This window comes from Capricornis sumatraensis, chromosome 22 (assembly GCF_032405125.1).
Source record: "Capricornis sumatraensis isolate serow.1 chromosome 22, serow.2, whole genome shotgun sequence".
In the NCBI taxonomy this organism is placed as follows: domain Eukaryota; kingdom Metazoa; phylum Chordata; class Mammalia; order Artiodactyla; family Bovidae; genus Capricornis; species Capricornis sumatraensis.
The window spans coordinates 26,991,192-27,014,581 of record NC_091090.1 but is presented as its reverse complement, the minus strand read 5'-3'; the positions used below and the strand labels follow the sequence as shown (position 1 = coordinate 27,014,581).

The following is a 23,390-nucleotide window of genomic DNA, read 5'->3' as shown; positions in this document are numbered from 1 at the left end:
AATTCCATGGACAGAGGAGCCCGGTGGGCAACAACAGTTCATGGGATCACAAACAGACACAACTGAGCAACTAACACTTTCACTTTCTTGAATTTCTTATCTGGCCACTTATCAATTTCTACTGGTTGGGGAAAGGCCAAGGACTCTGATCTGTATCATTATTACTATGACTCACTGAAGGCTCAGATGATGGTCACATTCTTTAGCAATAAAATGTTTTTTATTAAGGTATGTACATTTTTAATGTAGCTCGGTGGTAAAAAAAAAAAAAAATTGCCTACTAGTACAGGAGATATAGGAGACACAGGAGATGCCAGTTTGATCCTTGGGTCAGGAAGATCCCCTGGTGTAGTAAATGGTCACCCACTCCAGTATTCTTGCTGGGGAAATCCCATGGACAGAGGAATATGGTGGGCTACAGTCACTAAGAGTCAGACATGATTGAGCATGTGTGCACAAGTACATTGTTTAGACATAAAGCTAATACTACACACTTAATAAACTACAGCACTGAGTAACCATAACTATTATATGCACTGAGAAAACAAAAAAAATTCCTATGACTCACTATATTGCTATATTTGCTTCATTGCAGTGGTCTGGAATCAAACCTGCAGTATCTCCAAGGTATGCCTGTACTAAAGTCTGGTCCTCACAGACCAGGCTATGCTCTTTCAGGAGAAACAGAGATCCAGAGGACATAAGTAACTTTTTCCCCCATCATACAGTTAGCAAATAACAGAGCAATAATTCCAACAGTCTAATTTCATTAGACAGTGCTTCTCAAATTTGAATGTATTAAGAATCAATGGAAGAACTTGGTAAAGCACACATTCCTTACCTCCATTCTCTGGGATCCTCATTTGAGAGATCTAGAGTGAACACAACGCCACACTCCCAGCTAATACGAGGCTAGTCAATATCCTCAGTATATCAAATTTGTTTAACAAGTTATTTTTGGTTAACAAGATTCATTTCATGACTTATCTTCATTGGGCAGTAGCCCAGAGACTAAGATGCCATGAGAATTAAGACATCCAGATTCTAAGACAGTTGGTGCAACCAGATTAGTAAATGTTGGCAAGTCTATTTCCCAGTTCCCTTGCATCCCATAAAGAGAGAACTTGTCTTTCCACTATAAACCTCCTAGTGAGCCAACTACGTGCTATAAAACCAAGTGTCAAGGAGCAAAGGTATGTTGTTCAGTTGCTAAGTCATGTCTGATTCTTTGTGATCCCATGAACTGCAGCACACCAGGCTTCCTTGCCCTTCATCATCTCTCAGAGTTTGCTCAAATTCATTGAGTTGGTGATACCTCGTCTTCTGTCATGCCCTTCTCCTCCTGCCTTCAATCATTCCCAGCATCAGGGTCTTTTCCAATGAGTTAGCTCTTTGCATTAGGTCTGAGAGATCAACAAAATGATAAAATTAAAACATTCTTAAAACTACGTAACATGTCAAAAGGAATATAGGAGATCAGCTGTCCCGTAAAAATGCATAGGGCATATATGGGAAGGAATTGATAAAATTAGCAGCAACACATTAAAGGAACAGGAATGGGGGTGAAGAGAAAAACACAAACACCTTCTCCTAAAAAGAGAAGAAAGAAAAATCAGGTTCTAATCCTGAACCTGATTAAACAGAATCATTTGTTCAAGCCAGAATTCACATCTTTGGAGCAAATACAATGAACATTCTCTTGTGATTTTAATCAGAGATGTACCACACAAAACAGGAATATCTTTCCAATATTAATCAGAGGTAATGTGCTGGAGAGCTCCCTCAAAGAGGTCTGAACTGCAAACTATGTATATCAAGTTGCAGGTAGGTAGGCAGAGTGTGGAATGGAGATTCCTTGGCAGGACACTTACTGGGGGAAAATCTCCAGATTTACACATCCCTGTGGACATAGGGAGAGAAACAGGATTATACACCTGGAGAAGCTGGCTTGGAAGGCAGTCACAAGAGGGTCTTCGGCTAATCCCGAGGTAAATATAAAACTGGGATGGCCCTTCAGAGCTGTCCCAACGTGGAGAGAGGTGCCTGGTGGTTACAATTCCCACAGCTATCAGTTCTTATGTGTGGGCTGCTCTGAGAGGAAACTCTGTTCATGGGCAAAGCTAATTCTTAGAAGGGCACACAGTAGGGTTGTCTGTGAGTAACTCCCAGCTACTGGGGAAGTACATCCTGTGTTGTAGAAAGGAACCTGGGTAGCACATCACAGTATCCACTCAAGCAATCATCTGTGAGTTAGGCAGTTAAGTTCCAGTCCTATTCATTTGGTAACCTGCTCACAATAGGCAAGATTTCTCTCCTAATGATTACAATGATATTCCCATAGCTGAGTGATCCTACAACCTAAATGCAGCGTGTTCTGTGATATCTATTCATTCAGTCAGATGAAGCCAAGACAAAATCAGGTATTGTCATGTATGATTAGATTAAAACCTGCAAACCACATTCTTACTCTGGGGCCAGGCTAATGAGTTACTTCCTTATATAGCTCAGTAAATTCTGTAACATGACGCTAATTCTACGAAATAACTAAAAGATGGCAGTGTATACACAAAATTTCTTTGGGTGCCAGGGAAAACTGAAAATCTAAGCCAGTTTGTCTCCCAAACGTTGTTCTAAAGATGAGCTAAATAATTTACACACGATTCTAAAAAAAAAAATCAATTTTTTGTTGGTGATGTAATTGCACACAGATATGGAGCCAAAGCAAAAACAATACCCAGCTGTGGATGTGACTGGTGATAGAAGCAAGGTCCGATGCTGTAAAGAGCAATATTGCATAGGAACCTGGAATGTCAGGTCCATGAATCAAGGCAAATTGGAGGTGGTCAAACAAGAGATAGCAAGAATGAACGTCGACATTCTAGGAGTCGGCGAACTAAAATGGACTGGAATGGGTGAATTTAACTCAGATGACCATTATATCTACTACTGCAAGCAGGAATCCCTCAGAAGAAATGGAGTAGCCATCACGGTCAACAAAATGCAGTACTTGGATGCAATCTCAAAAATGACAGTATGATATCTGTTTGTCTCCAAGGTAAATCATTCAATATCACAGTTACCCAAGTCTATGCCCCAACCAGTAATGCTGAAGAAGCTGAAGTTGAACGGTTCTATGAAGACCTACAAGACCTTGTAGAACTAACACCCGAAAAAAATGTCTTTTTCATTATAGGGGACTGGAATGCAAAAGTAGGAAGTGAAGAAACACCTGGAGTAACAGGCAAATTTGGCTTTGGAATGTGGAATGAAGCAGGGCAAAGACTAATAGAGTTTGGCCAAGAAAATGCACTGGTCATAGCAAATACCCTCTTCCAACAACACAAGAGAAGACTCTACACATGGACATCACCAGATGGTCAACACTGAAATCAGATTGATTATATTCTTTGCAGCCAAAGATGGAGAAGCTCTATACAGTCAACAAAAACAAGACCAGGAGCTGACTGTGGCACAGATCATGAACTCCTTATTACAAAATTGAAACTTAAATTTAAGAAAGTAGGGGAAACCACTAGACCATTCAGGTATGACCTAAATCAAATCCCTTATGATTATACAGTGGAAGTGAGAAATAGATTTAAGGGCCTAGATCTGATAGAGTGCCTGATGAACTATGGAATGAGGTTGGTGACATTGTACAGGAGACAGGGATCAAGACCATCCCAATGGAAAAGAAATGCAAAAAATCAAAATGGCTGTCTGGGGAGGCCTTACAAATAGCTGTGAAAAGAAGAGAGGCGAAAAGCAAAGAAGAAAAGCAAAGATATAAGCATCTGAATGCAGAGTTTCAAAGAATAGCAAGAAGAGATAAGAAAGCCTTCTTCAGCAATCAATGCAAAGAAATAGAGGAAAACAACAGAATGGGAAAGACTAGAGATCTCTTCAAGAAAATTAGAGATACCAAGGAAACATTTCATGCAAAGAAGGGCTCAATAAAGGACAGAAATGGTCTGGACCTAACAGAAGCAGAAGATATTAAGAAGAGGTGGCAAAAATACACAGAACTATACAAAAAAGATCTTCATGACCTCGATAAGCACAATGGTGTGATCACTCATCTAGAGCCAGACATCCTGGAATGTGAAGTCAAGTGGGCCTTAGAAAGCATCACTATGAACAAAGCTAGTGGAGGTGATGGAATTCCAGTTGAGCTATTTCAAATCCTGAAAGATGATGCTGTGAAAGTGCTGCACTCAATATACCAGCAAATTTGGAAAACTCAGCAGTGGCCACAGGACTGGAAAAGGTCAGTTTTCATTCCAATTCCAAAGAAAGGCAATGCCAAAGAATGCTCAAACAACTGCACAATTGCACTTATCTCACGTGCTAGTGAAGTAATGCTCAAAATTCTCCAAGCCAGGCTTCAGCAATATGTGAACTGTGAAATTCCTGATGTTCAAGCTGGTTTTAGAAAAGGCAGAGGAAACAGAGATCAAATTGCCAACATCCGCTGGATCATCAAAAAAGCAAGAGAGTTCTAGAAAAACATCTATTTCTCCTTTATTGACTATGCCAAAGCTTTGACTGTGTGGATCACAATAAACTGTGGAAAATTCTTAAAGAGATGGAAATACCAGACCACCTGACCTGCCTCTTGAGAAATCTGTATGCAGGTCAGGAAGCAACAGTTAGAAGTGGACATGGAACAACAGACTGGTTCCAAATAGGAAAAGGAGTAAGTCAAGGCTGATATTGTCACCCTGCTTATTTAACTTCTATGCAGAGTACATCATGAGAAACGCTGGACTGGAAGAAACACAAGCTGGAATCAAGATTGCCAGGAGAAATGCCAATAACCTCAGATATGCAGATGACACCACCCTTATGGCAGAAAATGGAGAGGAACTAAAAAGCCTCTTGATGAAAGTGAAAGAGGAGAGTGAAAAAGTTGGTTTAAAGCTCACCATTCAGAAAACGAAGATCATGGCATCTGGTCCCATCACTTCATGGCAAATAGATGGGGAAACAGTGGAAATAGTGACAGACTTTATTTTGGGGGGCTCCAAAATCACTGCAGATGGTGACTGCAGCCATGAAATTAAAAGATGCTTACTCCTTGGAAGAAAAGTTATGACCAACCTAGATAGCATATTCAAAAGCAGAGACATTACTTTGCTGACTAAGGTCCATCTAGTCAAGGCTATGGTTTTTCCAGTAGTCATGTATGGATGTGAGAGTTGGACTGTGAAGAAAGCTGAGCGCCAAAGAATTGATGCTTTTGAACTGTGGTGTTGGAGAAGACTCTTGAGAGTCCCTTGGACTGCAAGGAGATCCAACCAGTCCATTCTGAAGGAGATCAACCCTAGGATTTCTTTGGAGGGAATGATGCTAAAGCTGAAACTCCAGTACTTTGGCCACCTCATGCGAAGAGTTGACTCATTGGAAAAGACTCTGATGCTGGGAGGGATTGGGGGCAGGAGGAGAAGGGGACGACAGAGGATGAGATGGCTGGATGGCATCACTGACTCGATGGATGTGAATCTGAGTGAACTCCAGGAGTTGGTGATGGACAGGGAGGCCTGGCGTGCTGCGATTCATGGCGTCGCAAAGAGTCGGATATGACTGAGCAACCGAACTGAACTGATAGTGACAGTTCTTTAAGTGGATGTACACAATGAGAAAACAAGTGTTAGGGAGATAAACTGCCTCACACCTGCTGATAAAGAGGTTCTCCTTCATCTTGTATAATAGCTGTTGCTGACATCTGCGTGATAACATATCTGAGCCTCAGTTTCCCCTTTTGAAATGGAGATAAGAGCACCTCCCTTTGTAGAGTTGCTGCAAAGAAATAATAAGTGAAATGTTTATATACAGGATTCATAACAGATCCTGGTGTATTGTATTCGCTATTAATGTTTGCTTTTCACATGTCAATCAACATACTAACACTATACTTGCTTCTCATCCAAATTGTCGTTTATTAATTGTGTGTGTAGTATCACATTTACCGTTTCACAATTGTATTGCGTGGGGTATCTCATTAAATTTTTGGAGCAAACTTTGAGTATGAACAAATGGGTCACATTTACAGATGCAGAAACTGAAATACAAAGAGATCAAAAATCACGCCCAAGGTAAAACTGCTTATAAATGATGGGAATGAATTCCTAATCCTGGTTGCATTTATGAGAAGGCATATTGCCAGGGACAGGGAAGGAACAATTAAAGCAGGAAACAATACCTCTGACTTTTAATACTGATGCTCTTTCTCATCTCTCCACAATCCCTCGTGACACACTGTGTTCACCTCAGGCTTCTGAATTACTCAAATTCATATTCTCCTGATGTGAGGCAGAAATCTACATGGCCTGGATTGCTGAAGACTTGCATTGCTTGACGTAGAGAAGCAGCTCTATGACATTAGTTGGCCACTGCAGATGTTTAAACGTATTAAAGCCAAGGGATGTGTACATGTTTCTGTGTTCTTCTAAGTTATATTCATTTTCTTGGTGTGGAGAGTTCAAATAAGAGTTCGAGTATTTTTGAGAGAAGAGACAGACGTTGTGAAGATGAAGGCGGGGACAATTGTTGGGTGGAGTCCCCAGATTTGACTGCTACGTACCATGAACTGCTCAGAACCGGCAGTTATGGCCACTCTCCATTGAGAGCTTGAGATGCAGGAGGGGACTGAAACTGCACAGTTGTAGACCAGGGAGACAGTGTGGGACTCAGATCTATGAATTACCAATGCAGGTCTTCTTATCCCAGGGAAAGGAAGACCACCCTGGAATACCATGCTCACTCAGGAGCCCACACCATGAGTGGATGGCTAAGTGAACAAACGTTTCTCTCAAAGGCGTGCATGATGAAAACCTCTAAGTGGCTGGTTTCAAGGCACCAGCCTTGTTACAACTCATCAGTTCAGTTCAGTTCAGTCACTGAGTCACGTCCAACTCTTCACGACCCTGTGGACTGCAGCACACCAGGCCTCCCTGTCCATCAGCAACTCCCGGAGTTTAGCCACACTCGTGTCCATTGAGTCATCCAACCATCTCATCCTCTGTCATCCCCTTCTCCTCCTGCCTTCAATCTTTCCCAGCATCAGGGTCTTTTCAAATGAGTCAGTTCTTCCCATCAGGTGGCCAAAGTATTGGAATTTCAGCTTCAACATCAGTCCTTTCAATGAACGCTCAGGACTGATCTCCTTTAGGATGGACTGGTTGGATCTCCTTGCAGTCCAAAGGAATCTCAAGAGTCTTCTCCAACACCACAGTTCAAAAGCATCAATTCTTCAGCGCTCAGCTTTCTTTATAGTCCAACTCTCACATCCATACATGACTACTGGAAAAACCATAGCCTTGACTAGATGGACCTTTGTTGGCAAAGTAATGTCTCTGCTTTTTAATATGCTGTTTAGGTTGGTCATAACTTTCCTTCCAAGGAGTAAGCGGCTTTTAATTTCTTGGCTGCAGTCATCATCTGCAGTGATTTTGGAGCCCAAAATATAAAGTCTGCCACTGTTTCCACTGTTCCCACTGTTTCCCCATCTACTTGCCATGAAGTGATGGGACTGAATGCCATGATGTTTGTTTTCTGAATGTTGAGCTTTAAGCCAACTTTTTCACTCTCTTCTTTCATTTTCATCAAGAGGCTCTTATGTTCTTCACTTTTTACAACTCATAGGCTTCTCTGGTTTGCTTTCAACTTTTTCCATCCAGCTCAGCCTGCAATTGGCACAGACTAAAATACTGATCTGACTGCAAAGTTTGTGTGCCAACTCCTCTCCAAACATGAGTTCCACAAATTCATTCATGACAGGAGAGAATATTGCCAGGACAAATACAACTGAGTTTGCTTTCTCTTATAGGATGTCATTTACAAGATCAGTGATGTATTTTTTAAATAAGAACAAGAAAATATCCTTGAATAATATCCCCAATTTTTGTAGAATTAGCCCGATTTCCTCTTTTCAGCGTATTTTTGGAAGTCATTCGAAATGGACAGATCGAATTTCATGGTCAAATGCAGTTGAAGGCTGTTGCTATGAATCTAGTTTTTGAAGGTGGAATGGACATCGTCAGATGAGAACATAGTCACTATTATAAACAGGCAAACTGTGCACTGGAAAATATACACATTATTTCAGTGGCTATAAGCACATGTGACAAAAGGTGGGAACAACTGAAATCATTCTACCATCTTATTGCAAATTACACTTGCTGAATTACTTATAACTAAAGAAAAGTTATGACCAACCTAGATAGCATATTGAAAAGCAGAGACATTACTTTGCCAACAAAGGTCCATCTGGTCAAGGCATGGTTTTTCCAGTAGTCATGTATGGATGTGAGAGTTAGACTGTGAAGAAAGCTGAGGGCCGAAGGATTGATGCTTTTGAACTGTAGTGTTGGAGAAGACTCTTGAGAGTCCCTTGGACTACAAGGAGATCCAACCAGTCCATTCTGAAGGAGATCAACCCTGGGATTTCTTTGGAAGGAATGATGCTAAAGCTGAAGCTCGAGTACTTTAGCCACCTCATGTGAAGAGTTGACTCAATGAAAAAGACTCCGATGCTGGGAGGGATTGGGGGCAGGAGGAGAAGGGGACGACAGAGGATGAGATGGCTGGATGGCATCACTGACTCGATGGATGTGAGTCTGAGTGACCTCTGGGAGTTGGTGATGGACAGGGAGGCCTGGCGTGCTGTGATTCATGGGGTTGCAAAGAGTCAGACACGACTGAGCGACTGAACTGAACTGAACTGAAAATTACTTATAATTTGGAATCCAATGAAATATGGTTCCCTCAGTATATGACTTGGGGTTTCCCTGGGGCTTCAGTGGTAAAGTTTCCACCTGCCAATGCAGAAGATGCAGGTTTGATCCCTGAGTTGGGAATATTCTCTGGAGAAGGAAATGGTAACCCGCTCTAGTATTCTTGGCTGGGAAATCCCCTGGACAGAGGAGCCTGGTGGGCTACAGTTCATGGGGTCAAAGAGTTGGACACGGCTTAGCAACTAAACAAAAACAACAACCTCTTTATTGTACAGAGATTCCCATAAAACAAACCATTTTTACCATTATATGGCATTAATGTTCAGTGGCATAAAGCCAGTTCCCATCATTGTACAACCATCATGATCATTCATCTACAGAGCATTTTAATCTTCCTAAATGTAACATCTGTCCCCAGGAAACAATAACTATTCATTTCCCCCTTTTCCCAGTTCTTGGAATGTATACTCTACTTTCTGTATTTATCAGTCTGATTATCCTAAGTTCCCCATATAAGTGGAAACATACAGTATTTGTCTTTTTGTGATTAGCTTATTTCATAAAGCAAATTCATTCAAATATGTGCTCATTCATTTTGTAGCGTATGTCAGAATATCAATCCTTTTTAATGAAGAATTCCATATTATGTAATATGCCACCTTTTGTTTATACACTTGTTGTCAGTGACCATTTGGGTTGTTTATACCTTTTGGCCTTTGAGATTATGCCGCTATGAACATGTGTGAGCAAATGTCTCTGAGTTCCTGCTTTTTGCTGGATCCTTGGTAATTAAAAAAAAAATTTTTTTTTGAAACAACTGTACTCTTTTCCACAGGAACTGCCTGATTTACATTACCACCCACAAAAGTGAAAAAAGTGAACATGAAGTCACTCAAAATTTCAGTTTCAATATATCCTCCCCAACATTCCTTATACTCTGTAGTTGTGTGTGTGTGTGGGGGGGGTGTTTAGTAGCTGTTCTTATGGATATTGAAGAAGGAATTCATAGGACTCCATCTTAGGCCTGTTCATGCTGATCATGCTCGGCCACCTTTCCAACGGACTCTGAACTCTGTGTTTAGTGCCTATGAAAACAACAGAAGGATAAGACCCCCTCCAGACCGGGGAACCTTGAAGATCATATCTAGGTTACTCATCACCTAAGAGAAAACATACACTAATCACTCCTTCCTCCAGACAGGCCATAAATTTTTCTGTATCTATCGGAGTGTAACCTCGGGTTTATTGATTATTGGCTAATTGTTTGACTGTCTGAGCACATGAGCACATAGCACGTGAAAGATGGGGTTACTGGGATTGTATTTTCCTTGGTTTATGTAAGTCTCAAGGAATTTGGAGTGGTGGGTTCAGACATATACACATGGAGTATAAAAGATTTTCACAAATGCTGGTCGGGGTGCTTGGCTAAGAGGAGACTCTGCCTTGGGCCCGCCGGTGTAATAAACTGCACTCCACTATCTGCATTGTCCTTCTGAGCGAGTTTGTTTCCCAAAACGCATGGCTACAACAGTATGAGCTGGCAAAATATTAAGGTTTTGATTCACATCTTTCTAATGTTTGATAGTGAGCATCTTTTCATGGGCCTATTGACCAGTTTTATAAATTCCATGGAATAATGTGTATTCAAATCCTTGGCCCATTTTTTAATCAAGTTGTTTGACTTTTGTTATTGTGTTGTAGTAGTTTTTTATATGCTCTTATCAGATATATGCCTTGCAAATAATGTTTTCCATTCCATGAGTAGCCTTTTCACTCTGTTTATTATGTCCATTTTACACAGAAATTTTTGGTTTGATGGGGCTTCCCTGATGGTGCACAAGGTAAAGAGTCTGCCTGCAGTGCGGGAGACGTGGGTTCAATCCTTGGGGTCAGGAAGATCCCCTGGAGAAGGAAATGGCAACTCCTTCTAGTATTCTTGCCTGGAGAATCCCCATGAACAGAAGAGCCTGGAGGACTGAAGTCCATGGGGTCACAAAGAGTTGGACACGGCTGAGTGACTTCATGTTCACTTTTTTCACTTTTCAATTTATCTATTTTTCCTGTCTTGCCTGTGCTTCAGGTCTCATAGAGGAATTCACTGTTAAATCCACTGCCACCTCTAGCTCGCCGAGCTCCAGCTGAAGGAGAAGGGGGGTAAGTAAGGAGGTCTCTATACCATGGCTCGTACAAAGCAGACTGCCCGCAAATCGACTGGTGGTAAAGCCCCGAGGAAGCAACTCGCTACAAAAGCCGCTCGCAAGAGTGCACCCTCTACTGGAGGGGTGAAGAAACCTCATCATTACAGGCCTGGTACTGTGGCACTCCGTGAAATTAGACGTTATCAGAAGTCCACTGAACTTCTGATTTGCAAACTTCCCTTCCAGCGTCTGGTGCAGGAAATTGCTCAGGACTTCAAAACAGGTCTGTGCTTCCAGAGTGCAGCTATTGGTGCTTTGCAGGAGGCAAGTTAGGCCTATCTGGTTGGCCTTTTTGAAGACACCAACCTGTGTGCTATCCATGCCAAACGTGTAACAATTATGCCAAAAGACATCCAGCTAGCACGCCACATACGAGGAGAACATGCTTAAGAATCCATGATGGGAAACATTTCATTCTTTAAAAAAAAAAAAAATTCTCTTCTTCCTGTTATTGGTAGTTCTCAACGTTAGATATTTTTTTTTTCCATGGGATCAAAAGGTACCTGGTATATGATTGCAAGTGGAAAATAGGGGACAGAAATCAGGTATCGGCAGTTTTTCCATTTTCATTTGTGTGTGAATTTTTAATATAAATGCGGGGACATAAAGCATTAATGAAAGTCAAAATGTTTCAGTGAACAAGTTTCAGCAGTTCAACTTTATAACAATTATAAATAAACCTGTTAAATTTTTCTGGACAATGCCAGCATTTGGATTTTTTTAAAACAAGTAAATTTCTTATTGACTGCAACTAAATGGTGTTTGTAGCATTTTTATCATGCAGTAGATTCCATCCATTCACTATACTTTTCTAACTGAGTTTGCCTACATGCAAGCACATGTTTTTAATGTTGTCTGTCTTCTGTGCTGTTCCTGTAAGTTTGCTATTAAAATACATTAAACTATAAAAAAAATTATAGTAAATCCACTGCCATGAAGCTTTTTCCCTTAAGAGTTTTACAGTTTAGCTCTTATGTTTAGGTCTTCAACCCATTTAGAGTTAATTTTTAATACAGCAGAAAATGAGGGTACAGTTTCACTCTTTACCATATGAATATTCAGTTTGTCCAACACTACTTGTTGAAAACACTGTCTTTCTCCATAGCATTGAATGATGTAGGATCCTTCTTGAAAATCATTTTGTCATATGTTTTAAGGGTTTATTTCTGGGTTTTCTGTCTTTTCCATTGTACTATATATCTGTCTTTATGCTAAAACTACATGCTTTTATTTTTTAATTTTTTGTTTTTTGACATACTGGTTCCTTTATTTTTAATTTTTATTAACTTTTTATTGAAATGCAGTTGATTTGCAATATCATAATAGTTTCAAGTGTACAACATAGTGAATCACAATTTTAAAAGTGTACATTTCATTTATAGTTATTACAAAATATCAGTAATATTACCTGTGCTGTATAATATATCCTTGTAGCTCATTTTACACATAGTAGTTTGTACCTCTTACACCCTACTCTATCTTGTCCCTCCCCTCCTTCCTCTCCTGACTGGTAAACATTAGTTTATTCTCCATATCTGTGAGTCTGTTTCTTTTTTGTTATCTTCACTAGTATGTTGTATTTTTTAGACTCTATATGTAAGTGATATCATACAGTAGTTGTATTTCTCTGCCTTATTTCACTTAGCATAATACTCTCCAAGTCCATCCATGGTGCTGCAAATGGCAAACTTTTATTCTTTTTATGGTTGAGTATTCCATTGTACATATATACTACATCTTTTTATCCATTCAACTGTTAATGAACTCTGAGGTTGCTTCCATATCTTGGCTACTATAAATAATTCTGCTTTGAATATTTGGATACAGGTATCCTTTCCAATTATTGTTTTTGTGTTTTCTTCAAATATATACCCAGAATTACTGGATCATATTATACTTATATTTTTAGAGGAAATTCCAAACTGTTTTCCATAATGGCTACACCAATTTATATTCTGACAACTGAAAAATGTCACTTGTCTTCTGGTTTGGCAAGAATTGAGTCATTAGCTACTGTAGTTGCTGACCTTCAACACTGAAAGGAGTTCAGGGTGGAGATCAGGAATGAGGCGCTCTGTGATCTGGGGAAACTGGCAGAACAGGCCTCTAGATAGTGAGATATTGTCAGGAGAAAATTTTATGGACCCAATTTCTTGCATTTTCTCATATTTAGAAAAGCTTTAAAATCATTATCAAAGACTTATATATGCTCCTTGAGACTCGCAACAATCTTCTACTGAAACATGTGCTGAAATTACATATATATACTCATGTCCCCACACCATCTCTTTGGAGCAGTTTGTCAGCGTTACCTGAGAGGCTGTCTTCCAGGCTATAGCTCTCAATAAGCCCCAAATAAAACTGAACTCACAGCTCAGTGAGTGCATTCTTTTTTCAGTTGATAATTCCTACTAACAGGATACAAGGGTTCCCTTTTGTCCAGATACTCAAATGTTATTATGTTCTCTTTTGATGATAACCATTCTGACAGGTGTGAGGTGATATCTCCTTGTGGTTTTGACTTCTCTGATGATTGGCAATGTTGAGCATTTTTTTCCTGTGTCTGTTGGCCGTGTGTACATCTTCTTTGTCAAAATGTCTTTCTGGGGTCTTCTTTCCATTTTTAATATGGTTGTTTGTGTCTTTGATATTGAGTTGTATGAGCTATTTGTATATTGTTATATATTTGTATATTGAGCTATATTTTATATTGAGTTGTATGAGCTATGTATATTTTGTGTATTTATGCTATTTGTATATTAGCTATTAACCACTAATTGGTCATTTGCAAATATCTATAGATTATCTTTTAGTTTTGTTGGTGGTTTCCTTTGCTGTGCAAAAGCTTTTAAGGCTAATTAGGTCCTATTTGCTTATTTTTTATTTGATTTCCTTTGTCTTAGGTGGCAGATCCAAAAATATATTGCTATGATTTATGTCATAGAGTGTTCCATCTGTTTTCTTCTAGTCTTCCATTTAATTCTTTAATCAATTTGAATTTACTTTGTATATAGTGTGAGAAAATGTTCTCATTTCATTCTTTGACATGTAGCTGTCCAGTTATCCCAGAACCACTTACTATAGAGACCATCTTCTCTCCATTATATATTCTTTCCCCCTTTGTTGTAGATTAATTAAACATAATTATTTTCAACTCTCTGTCCAACTGATCTGTGTGTGTGTTTTGGTGCCAGTACTACATTCAATTAATATAACTTTGTACACACTGCATTTATACAATACACCATATGCATTTAAAATTACATTTTGTTTACAGTCAGCACTGGGCAAATATTTGTAAATTAACTGCATACAATGTTTTTTATTTCTGGTTTTCATGTGTGTATAGAAATTATAATGAATATATGGAATCACTTCCAACTCAGTAATATTTACCTTTCAATTGTAAGGAGATCAAACAAGTCCATCCTAAAGGAAAGCAGTCCTGAATATTCATTGGAATGATTGATGCTAAAACTGAAGCTCCAATACTTTAGGCACCTAATGTGAAGAACTGACCCACTGGAAAAGACCCTGATACTGGGAAAGATTGAAGGCAGAAGTGGACAACAGGGGATGAGATGGTTGGATGGCATCACCAACTCGATGAACATGAGTTTGAGCAAGCTCCAGGAGTTGGTGATGGACAGGGAAGCCCGGCGTGCTGCAGTCCATGGGGTTGCAAACAGTCAGACACAACTGAGCAACTGGACTGGCCGACCTTGCAATTAATGAGGCTGAACTCTGTGTTTGCTTTGCTATGATATATGAAATCACATGGGATGTTACAGTGCAAAATTTCTTAAGACAGTGAATATACTTATTTAACTATAAAATATTAATTATAAAATGTTATATAAACATTCTAAAAATTATATATGATTTTTACTATGAGACTGTTTTTTACTATATCACAACTGTGATTAAACATCAGCCCTGGGATGATTAAAAAGTTTATTTTAGGAATGCTCAGTAGTTGGTTGTCCTAGTCACATTCTTGGATTTCCTACTTAAAGTTGTGAACTCTGCAAAAAATAAAAAGCCACACACCATCAGATGCCAGCATCAGTTGCTCATGTATGCTCACCTTACAGGTGCCCAGGAGACAAACTCACGGCCCAGTTTTCATCTGGCACTTGCCCAATGGACTCACCTATTGACCAGGGATTTAGGATGCTATTATGAAGCCAGTCAGTTGCACGTGCCTACACTGTGGGCAGGAAGCAGGGTGTTTCCCTGATAAAGCCAGGAAGTGTGTTGACTAACTCAAGTGGGAGCCACTTGTATTGTCCTCTTAGCCACCAGCACAGTCTACACTCTCTTCTTCCTGTTGATGCCATGTATAACCTAAGGCATCTTCCTGCAAACAACTGTCACTTCCTGACAAATGGAAGAAAAATCTGAAGTCCCACACAGCTGTCTGCCTTGCCATTGATGTTACAGCGTAATAGCTCTGAGAGTCTGGGATCCCTGGCCCATGGCGTGTAATTGTAAGACACTTACACAGGTTTGTGAAGTTGTTTTCAACTTTTAGTTAACAAATTCCTTAGTCTTACAATGAAAATACTCTTAGAGTAAAATTTCTTAAATGTTGTAAATGCATCTTTTGAAAAATAAATCTGTTCATGAGCTTGACCCTCTGGCTTCTACACAGTATTTGGTTACAATTTTAACTGCAAGAATCACTTCAGAAATATTATTTTGAAACAAACGGTTTTTATAACACATTTTTTTGTTTGTTTGTTTTAGAAGGTGACTGCCTACGATTTGGTTCCTTTGGAAAAAATAAAACACAACCTAACCTTAGCAAGACATCAATCCTCTCCTAGGATTTGTTTGACATAGAAATGGTTTATCTTGTTTATTTATAATGATTCTTTTAACTTAAAAAGTAATCTATTTTTGGCTGTGCTGGGTCTTCATTGCTACATGGGTTTTTCTTTAGTTGCAACGAGTGGGGGCTACTCTCCAGTGGCAGTGTGTGGGCTTATTACGGTGGCTTCTCTTGTGGAGCGTGAGCTCTAGGACATGCAGGTTTCAGTCGCTGTGGCACACGGGTTCAGTAGTTGCGGCTCCCAGGCTTTAGACCACAGGTTCAATAGTCATGGCACATGGGTTTAGTTGCTTTGCAGCATGTGGGATCTTCCCAGCTGAGGGATCGAACTTGTGTCTCCTGCACTGGCAGGCAGATTCTTCACCACTGAACCACCAGGAAAGCCCCTTTAATGATTCTTATTTACTTCATTTTAGTAAAATTAAAGTCCCTATCTAAGATTTATATCATAGGTTAGTTTTATGCAGGGCTTCCCTTAATCAATAACTGATAACAGAGATTGGTAATTTGCACGCAAAAGTCCTACAAGAGTATCTGTGACGTGGGCAATTCAGCCATTTAACTTTGGCCACATGTTTATCTGTTGTAGAAAAGGACAAATAAATAAGGAAGTCAATAAAATAATCGGCAGATAAAATACAAACTTTAAAAGGAATGTATTGCTCATATAACTGCAATGTATTGCACAACGTTTTAGCTTTTTGAAACTAGCTCTACAGTGACTAACGTGTTATAAGCACATAACTTCCCCTTCTTTGTCTTTAAGAACAGTCCCTAGTGCTTACTAAAAATGTTTCGGATTAAAAAAAAAATGGCTTTTAAACTTTGCAATTTACTAGAATTTTTGAAAGAGAGATTGATTGCTTCCTAAAAAGTAAGCCTAATGTTTACTGAGAGATTAGTCTATATTGGTCATAAAACAAGTGATTCAGTTAGGTTATACTCATACAGATTTTTACCTCAGTACCCAGAACTCTGTACGTTTCACAGTGAAATGTATACTTCACATATATTGTCAACAGAAAAGTTAAATGAAACTAAAATGAGCAAAATATGTTAAATGACTTATTAACAGAATAATAGGTTATATCCATATCTGATTACTTACTTCAAAGTCTTGTTTTCAACATCTACAAAATATAAGAACAGCCACTGACAAATAAAAACAGCTGAGGAGCCACTGAAAGACCAGCTGGATTTATGAGGAGGATGCCTGCGGCCGGGGGAGGTACTAACCAATGAGTACAAAGTTTCAGTTATGCCAAATAAGTCCTGGAGACCAACTATACACCATTGTTCCTATGGTTAACAATACTGTGTTGTGTACTCAAAAATTTTCTAAGAGGATATACCTTATTAAGTGTTCTAATCACATAAAAAATAATAAATGAAAAGGGTAGAAGAAACCTTTGAAGATAATGGGCATGCTTATGGTGTTAAGATGTGGTGATGGTAACATGAGTGTATCTCCCAACTCATCGAGTTGTATACATCAAATACGTACAGCTTTCCATATGTCAATCATATCCCAATAAAGTGTTTTATTTAAAAAAAAGAGAGAAAGAGAGAGAGAAGAAACTGTGGGGGGAAAATAGATATGATGGAGAAGCAGTTATCGGATATCTCAACAAACAAAATCTGAAAACTTCTGGGCCAGGGCAACAGCAGGATATAGCATTGTCTACACACCTATGTAAACATAGGTAAATATTTGCTACAATAAAACACACATTTCAGGTTGACCTAGACATGAGATGACAGGAATAAAAGCAGTGAAAGTGACAAGGAGGCCTTCTCTGTTTACACTTTTCTCTCGTATCAACAGCTACTAAACATCATGCGTGCATGCGTGCATGCTCAGTCACTTCAGTCATGTCCAACTCTTTGCGACTCCACAGACTGTAGCCCACCAGGCTCTTCTGTCTACGGGATTCTCCTGGCAAGAATACTGGAGGGGGCTGCCCCTTCCTCCAGGGGATCTTCCTGACGCAGGGATTGAACTCTTGGCTGTTTGCATCTCTTGTGTTGCAGGCAGATTCTTTACCCACTGAGCCACCTGGGAAGCCCATTAAACATCATGCTAGCCCCTAAAAAGTATATACTTGTTGCCATGCACTGTTAACTTCTTCTGCTAATATTAAAATAAGAATTCAACTTTTTTCAGTATATTGACTAATAAAGCATGGCAACTAGGGGTAAATGTTGGTGTTTTAGTATTTTCATCTAGTAGGTGATGTTATCAATTGTATAATACATAATTATTGTATAAGCCAGTAAAGAGGAAAAAGAAAAAAAATTACCATGAAATGTCTTCAATACCAGGATCATCCTAATTTCAAAGAAGATAAATTGTGAAAAAAGCAGAGTATCTGAAATATGCCTGATATTATAACAAGTGTTCAAAATATTACTGAAAGTTTCTATCAAAACAATTTGATTAAGACATGATTAAAAACAAAAAGGAAAGAGAAACTGGTTTAATTATTTAGAGATTAAATGATCACTTAATTCATTTGTTTGTTGCTTCTTTTGAGTTTTCTCTTTAAACTAAGAAACTTCAGTAAAGAAGTCCAATATAAAATCAACCTATCAACATAAACAATGTTTTGCAATATTGGCAGTAACTATGGAATAATATAAAAATCAAGTTACCATTTGTAATAACATTAAAAACTCTAGAAATTGTGATCATTACTTATTCAGATAAGTTTTACTAAGATTGAAATACTATTTAGTTCCCCAAATTTGTCCTGAGTTGCTTTACTTTTTTACAAAAGACAGTCTCAGTGAGATTAACATTCTGATTTTTTAGAACTTAAAATACCTTTATTTAACTTCATTTAAATGATATGTTGCCTAGATATAAAGGTTTTGGTAAAAAGTTGTCTTTGGCTTATTGTGATAAGTGGACTCTCAATCTGAAGCTTTTTCCTTGCATGTGACCTGCTTTTTCATTCTATAAACTTCAAAAAAAGTTTTTTTCTTTCCCTGTCTGACTTAATTCCCTTAGCATGAAAACCCCCAGGTATCATCCATGTTGTGGCAAATGATAGAATTTCCTTCTTTTCTTTGTCTGAATAATATTCCATTGTACATATATACCACATCTCCTTTACCCATTCTCTATTTGAAAGATGTTAAGAGAATAAATCACAAAAGTTTTCATCACAAGAAAACAGCATTTGTAACAGTGTGTGGTGATGGGTGTTAATTAGACATTGTGGCAATCACTTTGCAATATAACCATATATTGAATCATTATGTGGTACACCTGAAACAAATATAATGTTAGATGTCAATTATATATAAATACAAATAAACTATAAAAAATTGTTTCTTGATATAGATATTCCTAAATGTTGTTTCCAGAGTGTGTGTTTATTTCAAGTCTGTTTGTACTATGTTATGGTCTCTTTTAAACTGAGACCTAACATGTTTATTCAATTATAGGAAATCACTTTTTACAACTGTTCTATCACCTTCATGCTCTCTCTATCCCTTTATGACATCTCTGTGATGTATAAACAATTGTTAGTTCCCACACACCTTGACTTTGTCCTTACTCTCTTCCTCTTGGTCCTTTTTAAATGTATTATGTAACAATTCCTCCACAAATTATCTGATCACTAATTCATTCTTTAGTTACTTTTTTATCTATTTTACCATGCAACTTATCACTTTTGAGTTGTTTCAGCATCTTTTATGTCCAATGTGTTCCAGTGTTTATGCTTTGTAGCTGCTTCATCAGCCTTCCTACTTACATTATCTTTTTTGCTTTAAGATTATTTTCCCATTTATTTTAATCTTGTGTCTAATTCTCATGAATTTGACTTCTGAGTATATTGTGCTGTTTATTGCCTTTCTCTTTTAGTGTGGGAGCACTCAGATATATTGAATTTTTCCCCTATAAATACTTTTTTTCCCTTGATTACTAACATCAGCAGGGTGAACCAAACTCAGGTGCTAATTTCATTTGTGTGTGTATGTGTGTGTTGAAACTGGAAGAAAATATTAAACAAAACAGCTCTTACATTGCAGTGATTCCCTTTTCCTCATTCCTATTTCCACTATGGGTATTATCTGTTCTCTAGGAAATATTACAATTCATCCACTTTAATAACTTCTATCCTCATATCATCAGTTGAAAGGAGAGCCTGCCAAACTGAAGTATAACTGTTCTTGACTCCTGACTTTAGTCTAACCCCAGCACCATCCTCACATTCTTCTACAATAAGAGAGAATTAGAACCAATTTCAAGGCGCTGGTTTAATGCTTCTTGTGTGGGGTTTCTTTCTCCCTTTTTTTCTGTTTCTTTCTCACTTGACTTTTTTTTTTTTTTTTTTTTGCTGAGTTGGGAACCCAGAACTTACTCATCAAAGCTCAGGAGTTGTACACTCTTGCTGCTGTTTTTATTCATTCTCTCCTGGTCACACCCGCTGCAACAGGACACAAGGGAGAGAAACAGTGCAACAAAAATCCTCAACAGTAGTCCAATAGCTCTTCTTGGGCTTTGGACTTCTCCCTTTCCTTCTCCCTTTCTGGCCCCCCTTTCCACACCCCTTGCCTTAAGAAACACAAGAGCTCAATAATCTTAGGTTCCCATAGGCCTCCTGTAGGTTTGGTAGCTGCTAAAGGAAATCTGCTTAATCACACTGGCATCTCCAGGACTAGATAAGAGACAGATAATCAGCATCTATGGCAAACGTCTCCATCTTGTACAGAAGTTATAGATGTCTGGCCATATGTTGATACGTACCCTTCCACAACATTTTCTTAAGCTGAGTTCTCAAAATCAACCAATTATTACAATGTATACATTTAACAATTGTATTCATTGGCTAATCTGTAGATAATGTTACTGCATGAGTTATAGCTTATGGGATCTCAGGGACTGAACCCAGGCCATGGCAGTGAAATTCCAGAATACTAACCACTAGACTACCAGGGAACTTCTCAATGAGTTATTTTCAAACTCACTCTGAACTGAGCAGACAGTTACACAATTTTTATACCTAAACCAATAAGCCACATATACTTTCCCCCAAAATAAAAACTCTCACTCATTTTCAATTCAAACAGATGTTTTCATCCTCATGAAACCATGCTCTTTTCAGATGAATTTTAAAGTTATGCTGATAGTGAAACAGAGAGAGAGGAGAGAAAAAGGTAAAGAGCTTCATCACAATTTTGTAGCCTGAAGGAAATGTCACCACTACCTTAAGTGCTTTACTGGCACTCTCTCTGCTATGATCTTAGGAGCTTCTCTTGAACAAGTCACCAAATTTCCCTCACAATAGTCTGAGAATGGAAGAAGCAAGTAGTCTGAGACTGGAAGAACATGCTATTCCCACCCCACACCCGAGAATATATCTAAAGCCAAAGTCTAACACAAAACCATGCCCTTAACAGAGTTATTTGTCAAGATAAGGAATAAAACAGAAGCATATTATATTGCCATGAATAAACAAGGTGTCAGAGACCCATTATTTCAAATCCTTTAATGGGGTGCTGCAAAAGTTTTTACCCTCAATATAATCAGGATTTGACCGAATGAGGGCTTTTTTTTTTTTTTTTTTTTAAGAATTTTAAAAATTGTTAAAAGGGATGTGGGAAAGAACCAGCAGGAGGCGTATACCTCAGAACCGTTCTGATTCCAATTTCTTCACCTCTTCAACAGTCACCCCCAAGCCGCCAGTTCCGGGTTCACCTTCAGCGTTGGCAGTTAGAATCTGCATGACGCAGCACACTCTGAATTCAGACTGACAGGACCATTGACAAATCGCGAAGCCGGTTTCCTTTCCCTGGTCCAATCATGGCTGCCCTCGTGGGAGAGCTAGTGCTGGGAAGAAAGGGGCAGGCCAAGGGGAAAGGCGTTAGAAAACACCACCCACCCAACATCTCACCACCAGTAAAGTGGTTCTCTTCAACACCGGAATCTATGTATTAACCTGTCTTTGTATCGTCAAGATGTCTCTTTCTAAGAAGTTAACTTTGGACAAAGTGGATGTGAAAGGGAAGCGAGTCGTCATGAGAGTTGACTTCAACGTCCCCATGAAGAAGAACCAGATTACAAACAACCAAAGAATCAAGGCCTCTCTCCCAAGCATCAAGTACTGTCTGGACAATGGAGCCAAGTCAGTAGTTCTTATGAGTCATTTAGGTAGACCTGATGGTGTTCCAATGCCTGATAAATACTCCTTAGAGCCTGTTGCTGCTGAACTCAAATCCTTGTTGGGCAAGGACGTTCTGTTCCTAAAGGACTGTGTGGGTCTGGAAGTGGAGAAGGCGTGTGCCAACCCAGCCACCGGTACAGTCATCTTGCTGGAGAACCTGCGCTTTCATGTGGAAGAAGAAGGGAAGGGCCAAGATCCTTCTGGAAATAAGCTTAAAGCTGAGCCAGATAAAATAGAAGCCTTCCGAGCATCCCTCTCCAAGCTAGGGGATGTGTATGTCAACGATGCTTTTGGGACAGCTCACCGGGCCCACAGTTCCATGGTGGGAGTGAATCTTCCCCAGAAGGCATCTGGATTCTTGATGAAGAAGGAGCTAGATTACTTCTCCAAAGCCTTGGAAAACCCAGAGAGACCATTTTTGGCTATACTTGGTGGAGCCAAAGTGGCAGACAAGATCCAACTCATCAAAAACATGCTGGACAAAGTCAATGAGATGATTATTGGTGGGGGAATGGCTTACACCTTCCTTAAGGTCTTGAACAACATGGAGATTGGTGCTTCCTTGTTCGATGAAGAGGGAGCCAAGATTGTCAAAGAAATTATGACCAAAGCTGGAAAGAATGGTGTGAACATTACCTTTCCTGTTGACTTTGTCACTGCTGACAAGTTTGAGGAGAATGCTAAGGTTGGCCAAGCCACTGTAGCATCAGGGATACCTGCCGGCTGGATGGGTTTGGACTGTGGTCCTGAGACCATTAAGGAGTACGCAGCTGTGGTGGGGCGAGCCAAGTTAATTGTGTGGAATGGACCTGTAGGGGTATTTGAATGGGATGCTTTTGCTAAAGGAACAAAAGCCCTCATGGATGAAGTTGTGAAAGCCACTTCCAAGGGCTGTATCACCATTATAGGAGGTGGAGACACTGCTACTTGCTGTGCCAAATGGAACACTGAAGATAAAGTCAGTCACGTGAGCACTGGAGGAGGTGCCAGTCTAGAGCTTCTGGAAGGTAAAGTCCTTCCTGGAGTGAATGCCCTCAGCAACCTGTAGTTGACAGTGTCCCTTCCTACTTACTCTTTTCTGTCCACAGCCTTTAAGTCAACTTAGTACTTTCACATCTCAACTCGACTTTTGTTAAAATGAACCTTTAAATAAAAACTCAGGCAATATGACCAAAGTATGGACCGACCATCAGAAACTCTTAACATCAGCACAGCAATGCACTCATTTTAGTTATCCCATGCACTTGCTTACTCTCTTCAGGTTCTCATTTGGACTTTACCGTTGTGATTCATACAAAGTGAGTTACTTATTAAAATGAGTTGAATAAGCTGAAGCTCTCTCTCTTAATTTTAGACCAACTTTATTATTGTTTCACTACTTGACCCATGGAAACAAGACAAAAATGGTTGCTGAGGAAGGGTGGAATAGAAGCTGACAAATTATTAAACA

The 23,390-nt window shown here is 39.2% G+C and overlaps 1 protein-coding gene and 1 pseudogene across 1 annotated transcript; both read left to right on the top strand.

Moving 5' to 3' along the window:
• Nucleotides 1–10,912: 10,912 nt before the first annotated feature.
• Nucleotides 10,913–11,323, top strand: LOC138069471 (histone H3.3A-like; annotated as a pseudogene).
• A 10,411-nt stretch (nucleotides 11,324–21,734) lies between these two features.
• PGK2 (phosphoglycerate kinase 2) lies at nucleotides 21,735–22,988 on the top strand. The gene has a single exon (XM_068961074.1). The coding sequence runs from the start codon at nucleotides 21,735–21,737 to the stop codon at nucleotides 22,986–22,988; it is 1,254 nt and encodes a 417-aa protein (XP_068817175.1).
• The last annotated feature ends 402 nt before the right edge of the window (nucleotides 22,989–23,390 follow it).

Coding starts and splice junctions, on each gene's coding strand:
- PGK2 (XM_068961074.1), top strand. CDS start 21,735: ATGTCTCTTTCTAAGAAGTTAACTTTGGACAAAGTGGATGTGAAAGGG.